Source organism: Eriocheir sinensis, chromosome 33 (assembly GCF_024679095.1).
Source record: "Eriocheir sinensis breed Jianghai 21 chromosome 33, ASM2467909v1, whole genome shotgun sequence".
In the NCBI taxonomy this organism is placed as follows: domain Eukaryota; kingdom Metazoa; phylum Arthropoda; class Malacostraca; order Decapoda; family Varunidae; genus Eriocheir; species Eriocheir sinensis.
The window spans coordinates 4,449,758-4,459,988 of record NC_066541.1 but is presented as its reverse complement, the minus strand read 5'-3'; the positions used below and the strand labels follow the sequence as shown (position 1 = coordinate 4,459,988).

The following is a 10,231-nucleotide window of genomic DNA, read 5'->3' as shown; positions in this document are numbered from 1 at the left end:
GAGAGAGAGAGAGAGAGAGAGAGAGAGAAGTGGGTGTGTTTATGGAAGTGGACGGACGGAGAGAAAGGGGAAAAGAAAGAAAAAAAACATTATATTACAGCCAGGATCTGCGCAAACAGTCTTGACATTTATAGGAAAAAGCGCAAGTAACCGAGACACCAAGATTACCTGAATCAAATAATTGTATCTGGCGCTGATTAGGATATACATTCCCTCGGCGCAGCGGTTAGCATCCCTGACTACAAATCTGCGGGCCAAGGTTCGAATCCCGGCTTTGGTAGTCGGAGTGCAGCCCGCCTAGCTGTTCGTCCTTCTCTTCGGGATGGTCGAGCAATGGTTATCTGGGGAAGGCTGGGGAAGGCAAGAAGTGGAAACCCGGATGTTACACTGGCCCTGTGTGGGGTAATGGATTCTTATCCACCACAGGTTCAAAGGACCAACGGAACGGAGATGAGCACCGCCGCCACGCGCAGCTGTAGGGTTTGCTTTCTACTTTACCTTTTGTTGATTAGGTCCCACCTGGGTCATACTTTTTTCCTCTTGGTGCCTGTGTTACAGAATGCATATAGATTCCCTCGAATCAGTACACAAATTAATGATTGAAATGCTCCAAGGATTTAGATTTTACAGCCAGAAAACAATTAAAAACCTTAACTTACACTCTTTTTAAAGACGCAGACTTCGAGGAGATGCAAATGAGGTTTCAGAATAGGTTAAAGGGATTGGCAAGGGAGTTCCTGATGAAACGTATATAAAAAAACACAAATAAAAGAACAAACAACAACGGATACAAGTTAGATGAATTAAGGTTGAGGAAGGAAATGGGAAAGGATTGTTTTAACGAACAGGTGGCAGGTGAATGGCACACAATGGGCAGACACCATTGAAGGATTTCCGTAGAGGTTAGACACATTTATGGCTGGGAAGGGAGTTTGGCGAATCATCCATTCCCGGGAGGTGCCGTGTGTACGCCGACTGGCCTCCTGTGGTCTGCATATATCCTTGTGCACCCTCCTGTAAATAGTGGTTATGTCGACGGCTTCGCACACTTCGGAGCTTTTTTTTCCCTATAGTTATCTTGCGCTGGTTTAGCCTAGAGGCCCCCCCCTCCCCCGTCCCCTAAGGTAACAGTGTGGGGGGCTTCTTGGTTAGTTTGGTGTAAAGGACTATAAAAGCCTTAACAACGCAGTGATTTGCGCCCTTAAAGGTATGCCATTCAGCTCTAGACTCGGGACCATGCAATGTCAACTCCAAGCTGCCCAAAACGGCGTGTCCGAAACCGAGGTGACGTGTTAAGCCGAACCCCTATACACGTGTATCCACTACCTGGACCAATGGCAAACAAAACCCACTACGAGCTCCTGGGCGTGACGCCCGAGGCCACCCTGCAGGAGATCAAGAAAGCCTACCACCGCCTCGCCCTCAAAATTCACCCTGACAAGAACCCGAATGACGCGAACGCTAACACAAAATTCCAGCAGCTGCAGCAGGTGATGGAGACGCTCTCCGACCCCGACTCACGGGCCCGATACGACGCACGGATAAGGAGCACGGCCAGCCAGGCCAAGGCTCCGGGGAGGAAGCCTTCCTCCTCGGCCTCTTCTTCTTCTGCTTCCTCCTCCTCGTACGCGTCCTCCTCCTACCACTACTCCTCCTCCTCCTCTGAAGGTTCCTTTTCAACACCGAAATCTAAATCAAAATCGTTTCACAAAAATAAACAGAAAAGAAACAAGGAGACTGAAGTAGGCTCGACGGCCTACATGTGGCACCTCCTATTTCCCTTCAGATATAAGACGATCGCAATAGACAACACCTCGCCCAAGGAGAAGAAGGCCAAGAAGAGGAAGCGGTACCGACAAAACAAGAAGAAGGCGGCGTCGTTTCACTAAGAAGGGACGCCGGGATGGCAGGCAGGAGTGAGGCGTCAGGAAGGCTTTTGAACCTTCATCATTCTACCAGTTCTCTCTCTTTCCTTTCTTACTGACTCATTCATTATGTTTCCCAGGTCCATTTTTTTAGTCTGTCAAGGAAGTGTTTTAGTCTGTCAAGGAAGTGTCTTAGTCTGTCAAGGAAGTGTCTTAGTCTGTCAAGGAAGTGTCTTAGTCTGTCAAGGAAGTGTCTTAGTCTGTCAAGGAAGTGTCTTAGTCTGTCAAGGAAGTGTCTTAGTCTGTCGTCAACCATTCTTCACTCTTTTCCCTTGCACTTTTATTATTCTTTCTCTTACTTTTCCTCCTGCTCCATGTTTACTGACTCCTGTTAGCCATAAGATGTCTTGATTTACCGTGACTTGCAACATTTTAATTTCCTTCCTTCTGCCGATCGTTCTTATCAGTATTGCTGGTACTGTTCCTCTTGTTAGAGTCATCTCCATCATATTCCTCACCTTCCCACACATCCTCCCTTCACGCATGGCGAAGAAGAAGAAGAAGAAGAAGAAGAAGAAGGAGAAGGAGAAGAAAAAGAAAAAGAAAAAGAAGAAGCAGATGCAGAAGAAAAAGAATAAAGAAAAAGAAGAAGAAAAAGGAAAAGAAGAAGAAGAAAAAAAAAAGAAGAGAGGAGGAGCAGAAGGAGGAGGAGGGAAAGGGTGTTAGTGGTAATGGTTAAGTGTGTCGCCCTTTAAGTGGTAATTCCACCCCTTTGTTTGTTTCCTTTTTTCATTTCTCACATTTTCTTTCCTTCCTCCTTCCTTCCTTTGTTGGGGAGACGAAAAAACAAACTAAAAGCTTTCTCTCTCTCTTGTTTCCATTTGCTTTTTTTCTTCATGTTCTCGTTAATCCTCTTTTCTCTCCCTTCTCTTCCTGCTTTTCTCTTTTTCTCTCCCTTTTCTTCTTACGTTCTTTCCTTAATTCTCTTATTCTTATTTTTCAGCTTCCTCCTTCCTCCTCCTCCTCCTCCTCCTCCTCCTCCTCCTCCTCCAACACATGACCTAACACCAGCAGCACAAGGAGAGGGAGGAGGAGGAGGAGGAGGAGGAGGAGGTAAAGATCCAGACGTTGTTTTTGAAGGGAAGCAACTTGTCTGTCATTCATCAGGTCCTTTTCTTTCTTCCTCCTCCCTCCTTCCTTCCTTCCCTCCTTCCCTCCCTTCCTTCTCTCCCTCCTGCCTGCACTCCTTCCAAGAAACTCTTCCTCCTTTGTTCAGAAGCTTTCTCACCCTACCTCCCGTTGCGTCACCCTTCCTCCTCCTCCTCCTCCTCCTCCTCCTCCTCCTGTCCTGAGAGTCTTGGCGCCAAGCGATGACTGAGGCTGTCAAGAGAAAAGAGGGGGAGGAGGAGAAGGTGGAGGTGGAGAAGGAAGAGAAGGGCTTCGAAGGAATGGTCTTTCTTCTTTTTCTACTTTGTGTGTGTGTGTGTGTGTGTGTGTGTGTGTGTGTGTGTGTATGAAGGTGCAGGCGTGTGTGTGCGTGCATCGTGTGTGTGTGTGTATGTGTCTGGTTTTCATCAAGTCAGCCCCCACGTGCTGCGATGTCTTGTAGTAGTAGTAGTAGTAGTAGTAGTAGTAATTGTAGTAGTAGTAGTAGTAATAGTAGTAGTAGTAGTAGTAGTAGTAGTAATTGTAGTAGTAGTAGTAGTAGTAGTTGTAGTAATTGTGGTAGTAGTAGTAACAATTTTTACACAAGGTCACCTACGCTTCAACAAACACAAAAGCAGATCACTCAAAATTAAGTTTATTTAATTTTTCTTAAGGAATGATTGACAAGGACATTATTATCTTACTCCTCTTACGCCACTAAATACCTGTCATTCTCACTCATTAACAACACCATAAAAAAAAATCTCCAAATACGTGTTCAAACAAAAGAAAATCTTCCATATTCTGTAATTATTCATAAACTTTCAAAACTCAGTCAAGTGGAAAAGACACCATGACCTTCAGAGCCTTCAACGAAACACACACCAAAAAAAGGAAAAAAAGAAAATAAAAACGGGGTCAAAAAGTATATTATAAAAAGCCTAATGCGTTCATAACAGCTCCATGAAAAACGGGCGGCGAGGGGGAGGAGGAACTACGCAGAAATTGGGATATAAACAGACGAAGCTTTTTTTTCCTTCCACCGCGCACCGCCCACTGTCTTCCTCCTTGTGATGGGCGATGTCTTTCACACTCCAACAGGAACAGCAGCAGCAGTAGTAGTAGTAGTAGTAGTAGTAGTAAACGTAATAGTAGTAGGACATATCATCTTTCTCTTTGTGCATGGCGTTTTCCTTCATACACTAACAACAGAAGCAACAATAGTATTAGCAGCAATAGTAGCAGCAATAGGAATAGTAGGTACAGTAGCAGAACAGTTTTATCATCGTCCCTATTTTCACCAAGGGCTTCTGTCTTGCAAATCCTCACCCTCAACATGCAGAAGGGGGAGGGAGGAGGGAGTGGCCCTGGTAAGCATAACCCCGCCAGTGCCCCGGATGGCGAGTGACGACGGGAAGGGCAGCACGAGACCTGTCAAGAGGAGGGGGGGGGGGGGAGGCGTCTGGTGGGCTGTGGAGATGGGGGGGGGGGGGAGGTGGTGATGGAAAAGGGGGGTATGGTGATGATGATGGTGGTGGTGACGGTTTTCGTGGTAATAGTGAGGGGCAGGGATGGTTTGGTTGTTACTAGGGTGGTAGTGATAGTAAGGAGAGGAAGAGGAAGAGGAGGAGGTGGAGAAGGAGTAGTAGTAGTAGTAGTAGTAGGAGGAGGAGGAGGAGGAGGAGGAGGTAGAGCGGCAGTCTTATAACATCACCAAAAATATCTCAATCTCCAACAAAAATCTCTCCATCTTCACCAAAAATTTATCAGACCACCAGCTTCTCTTAATCTCCACCAGTCTTAGGGGGCTTCATGGTGCAGTGGTTAGCACACTCGGCTCACAACCGAGAGAGCCCGGGTTCGATTCCCGGGCGGAGTGGAAAAATTTGGGCGGCTTTTCCGATACCCTACGCCCCTGTCCACGCAGCAGTGAATGGGTAGCAGGTATTAATCGGGGGTTGTGTCCCGTCTCCTGGGATCTGTTCCCTTCTCCTATAATTCCTTTCCCTTCTGTCTCTCTCCGGGATATGACCACAGATGTTGCGCCGACTAAACGAAACTTTACAACTTTCTCTTTTTTTCCACCAATCTTTTTTTCATCACCAAACTTCTCTTGATTATCACCAATTTCTCTTAATCATCACCAAACTTCTCTTAATCTCCTTTCCTCTGATACTTTTTTCTTTCTTTTTTTTTTCCTTTCTCCAGTGTCCCTTTTTCAGATTTTTATCATCACCAACTTCACTTAATCATAACCAATTTTTTTTAATCATCACTAACTTCCCTTAAAAGCATCACCTAAAATCTCTCACTCTCCACCAAAGTTCTCTCCATCTTCCCCAAACTCAGCATTCCTCTTCGCCCCTCCGTCAGCGCCCCGACACAATAGTTCCCCGCCGCCCCGACACACAGAGGGCGCCGCCGCTGACCCCCGCCGCCCCGCCCAACACCCGGGTCACCTTATCAAAGGATCTCACGTGGAAGGAACTAATTTAACCCGAGGAGGCACACGCTCCGTCTCCTTCCCTCGAATACCTAATGCGCGAGCCCCTTTTTGAGCGCCCCGAGTCGCCGAGGTCCTTGGAATCCCGTCCCGCCTGCCTCGTCTCTTAAAGTCATTCCTCTCTCCGCGCGCCCATTAGTAATCAGGCCGGTTATTCGGGGTGACGGGGCGGCAAGGGCAGCAAGGTAATGGGCTCGCGGCGGCGGGAGGAACGCTCTGTACTGCGCCGTCTTTGCGGAACCGTTTGGCCGAGCGTCATCACATATTTAGCTGATAGGGCGGCACGGATGACAGGAACCGGCTAAATGCGAACCCAGTAAGACAAGATCGACGGTGTAATACCTTCTCTTAACTTTCTTACACGACTATCATACATGAAAACTATTATAACTACATTTTCACATCTTTTATACACTATTAGGGTGGCTGGGGGTGGCAGGAGCAGTCTACATACGAACTCAGAGAGATAAAACAGTGTGATATCGCCTTTTCGTCTTTTTGCCACCTTTACAAGACTATCCTTTAAGCAGACTATCAGAACTATATTATTACATCTTTATAGACTGACTGGGTGGCTGGAAATAGCAGAGGAACAGTCTAAATACCAGCCAGAGAGACAAGACAGTATAAAACCTTCCCTTCACTCCCTTAAACGACCAACCTCAACACAAACTATTAAAACTTCATTACCGCATCAGATTTTTTATAGTCTAATAAGTCGGCTTGGAATGTCAGAAAAAAGTCTTAAAACAAAGCAGGAAGAAAGCAAAGTGCAATACCTCCTCTTCAGACCCCTATACGACAACCCTACACAAACAATTAAAACTTCATTACCACACCGTTTTAAACTAATAGGTCGGATGTGAACGGCAGAGAAACACTAAATACAAGCTAAGAAAATATCAAAGTGCAGTATCTCCTCTAAACTCCCTTACACCACTCGCCTATAGACCCGGACCATTACGCCGACCCCCGAAACCATATCACCGCGTCGCTGCATCCTGACGGCGCGGCGGCATGGCGGGGTAATGGTCGCGGGGTGGCTGCAAGTGCTCCCCTCACCCTGCTCCCCCTTGCTGTACCCTGGGCAGGCTCGGCGGTGCCCTGGGCGGCGAGCGGCGTGCATGACAAGGGCGCCGCGTCTGGGAAGGAGGGAGGGAGAGGGAGAGGGAGAGTCTTTCCTAATTGATCGCGAAGTCACACCGGCCGCTTACGACTGATGAATAACCTTTACGCTGACGGCCATGTGAACCTTCGGGCATACTTATGTTGGGTTGGCTTGGCGGGGCTGTTTGGTTGGGTCTCATTAGCTGGGGTTGGCTTTGATCGGGTTGGGTTGCGTTGGGCTGGTTGGTGGAGTTGGTTGTTGAGGTGTTTGTTTGCTGTTTGTTTAGTGTTTGCCGAGTGTTTAGGGGGTTGGTTTTGTAGTGTTTGATGTATGTATTTTTAGTAGTCTGTGTTTGCGGGTAGGTTTGTGTTTGATCTGGCGCGTTTTTTTATGTATGTGTATGTAACTATATATTCCTGTTTTTTTTTTTAACCCTATAACACACACACACACACACACACACACACACACACACACACACACACACACACACACACACACACACACACACACACACACACACACACACACACACACACACACACACACACACACACACACACACACACTTAATGATCCCTGCCTCTACAGCAACCCTCGTAACATCCACGGCTGTCACTTAATTACTCAGACCTTTATATACCAACTCGCTTCTGCCTGAGTGTCTTGGCTTGACGAGAAAATGACAACGAATTAAATGAGCGAACCCGTTAAGTATTTCCAGCATTGCATCTTTTATTGTCTTGTGGAAATCGAAAAATACTTTGAACAATAAAAATGGAGAAATACCCTGGATAATAACAATGGAAAAATACTATAGACAATTGAAATGGAGAAATACCCTGGATAATAACAATGGAAAAATACTATAGACAATTGAAATGGAGAAATACCCTGGATAATAACAGTAGAAAAATACTATAAACAATTAAAATGGAGAAATACCCTGGATAATAACAACGGAAAAATACTATAGACAATAAAATCCAAATAAAATGCTCATAATATTCTGTTCTAATCAAGTAAAGGAGAAGATAATTAAGGAGAATGATCTAATTAACCCACTACTCATTTACTCATTACATTCACTTCAAGTATAAAGAAAAAAAACACGTCATATTAATAATGTTCACGTCCTGGGAAAAGATCGACATGACTCTTATATCAGCTTGAGGAACATGTCTTAGCGTGACCAAACGTGTTACGACTCGTGTTGCCGCGGGGATGAAGGGAATACCTAATGGGAAAGGGGGGAGGGAGACGGGGGATGATGGGAGAAGGGAGGGTGAAGGGGGAGAAGGGCGTGAGGTGAGTGGAGTAGGAGAGAGGGGAGGGTGAGTGAAGGGAAAGGCGAAGGGCGATGGAAGGGTGGGAGAAGGGGAGAGGAGAGCGTGAGTGAGGGGCGGAGGAAAGGTATTTTTGTTGGTTATCATTTATGCATTCAACTTTAGAGAGAAGGGTGTGTGTGTGTGTGAGAGAGAGAGAGAGAGAGAGAGAGAGAGAGAGAGAGAGAGAGAGAGGTGGAAGAGAAATGGGTGTGAAAGAGAGGTGGAAGAGAAATGGGTGTGGAAGAGAGGTGGAAGAGAAATGGGTGTGAAAGGGAGGTGGAAGAGAAATGGGTGTGGAAGAGAGAAGGTTGGAAGATGAGAGAGAGAGAGAGAGAGAGAGAGAGAGAGAGAGAGAGAGAGAGAGAGAGAGAGAGAGAGAGAAAGGAGGGTGTGAGATAGAACGGTGTGATTTTTGCCTGTTTCATGTCGTTCCTACTCCATCTCTTTACCTGTGTTTTCTTTTCTATCTCATCTTAATATAATTTTACTAACTTATTGACGGATTTATTTTCTTTTATCTTGTTGCTTTATTTTTCTTATCTTTCCATCTTTTTAGCTTTTCTTTCCTTCCTATACCGTCTTTGTATCTGTGCTTTCCCTCCCTCCTACCTTATCTTTGTATATGTTTGCTGTATAGTTTGATTTATTCTGAATTCTCTATTTTTGCTGCTTTCTACTTTTCACCTTTTTTTTCTTTTACATTTTTTTCTCCTAATTCATGTTTTTACCTGTGTCTAATTTCCTTCCTACCTCATCTTTTATTTTTATTTTTACGAACTTATTGATTGATTAAGTTTTTTTCTATCGTTGCAACTTTCTGCTATTTCCCTTTTTATCTTTTTTCCATTTTTTTCTCTTTCATGTTTTTTTTACCTGTGTCTAATTTCCTTCCTACCTCACATTTTTATTTTTACGAACTTATTGATTGATTGATTTTCTTCTATTGTTGCAACTTCCTACTCTCTACCTTTTTGCCCTTTTTCCTTTTCTTTTCCTCCTACTTCATTTTTTTACTGTGTCTGATTTCCTTTTGTCTCATCCATTTATATTTTTACTAACTTATTGATTGATTGATTTTTTTCTTGTGTTGCAACTTTCTACTCTCTACCTTTTTCCCTTTTCTTTTTTTCTAACTACATATTTTTACCTGTGTCTGATTTCCTTTCAACCTCATCTATCTATATATTTTTTCAATTGTTGCAACTTTCTACCTTTATTTTTTTTTTCTTTCCTTCCTGCTTCATCTTTTTACCGGTGTTATATTTCCTTCCTAATTCATCTTTATTCTTCATTACTAACATGAATTTAATGATTTTTCTTTTTCTGTCTCCACCGCTTGCTACTTTTTTTTCCATTCTATCCTCTCTCCTCTTCTTTCCTTCCCACTTTCATCTTTTTTTGTGTCTTATTTCCTTCCTTTCTAATTCATCTTTATTCTTTATTACTAATTTCTGGATTTATTGATTTTTTTTCTTTTTCCGTTTCCGCCGCTTTCTACTTTTTTTTCCATTCTACCCTCCCTCCTCTTCTTTCCTTTCCACTTCTTCTTTTTTTGTGTCTTATTTCCTTCCTTCCTAATTCATCTTTATATATGTCTCACTACTTTATTGATTTATTATTCTTATTTTTCTTTTCTTGCAGTTTTCCCCTCTACCGCTCTCTCCCGGGTTGAGCACTTCACATACATTCAGGTAAGTTCATTTGCCTTTTATTTTGTCGTTCATTCAGTCAGTCATTTAGAGAGCCATTTATTTAGCTTGTTACATTTTTATTCCTCTTTTTACCATTTATCTCATTCTCAGTATTTTCTTCACTTTGTCATTACGTTGATCTTTCATTAATTTTTACACTCCATTACATAAAATTATCTAATATCACATTCACTAGTCTTTATATTTTTTTTGCTTCTATCTTCTTTTTCTTTATCATTTTCAACGTTTTAACATTATCTTCTGTAGTATCCGTTTTCCTTCCTTCCTTTCTATTCCTGTATCTTCTCATCCACTAGTCTTTATCCTTTATTTGCTCCTATCGTCTCCCTCTTAATCATCTTCCAATCTTTCTATTCATATTATTATCTGTAGCGCCAGTTTTCAGCCCTTCCTTTCATTTAATTTCCCTTCATTACTGTTTTCCTCTTCCTCTTTTTCATCTATCAATCTCTCTATTTGCATTATTTTTTTGTAGTAGATATTCGTTCTCCTTCCTTCCTTCCTTCCTTCCTTCCTTCCTTCCTTCCTTCCATCCTTCCTTTCTTTCTTCCAGGGTTGGCCGATTTAAA

General features: G+C 43.6%; 1 protein-coding gene across 1 annotated transcript; it reads left to right on the top strand.

The window, feature by feature from the left end:
• Positions 1 to 1,334: 1,334 nt before the first annotated feature.
• Positions 1,335 to 5,507, top strand: LOC127006833 (uncharacterized). Its single transcript, XM_050877187.1, has 2 exons — positions 1,335 to 1,523; positions 5,385 to 5,507. Exons 1-2 carry the CDS (start codon positions 1,335 to 1,337, stop codon positions 5,505 to 5,507), a joined length of 312 nt encoding a protein of 103 aa, XP_050733144.1.
• The last annotated feature ends 4,724 nt before the right edge of the window (positions 5,508 to 10,231 follow it).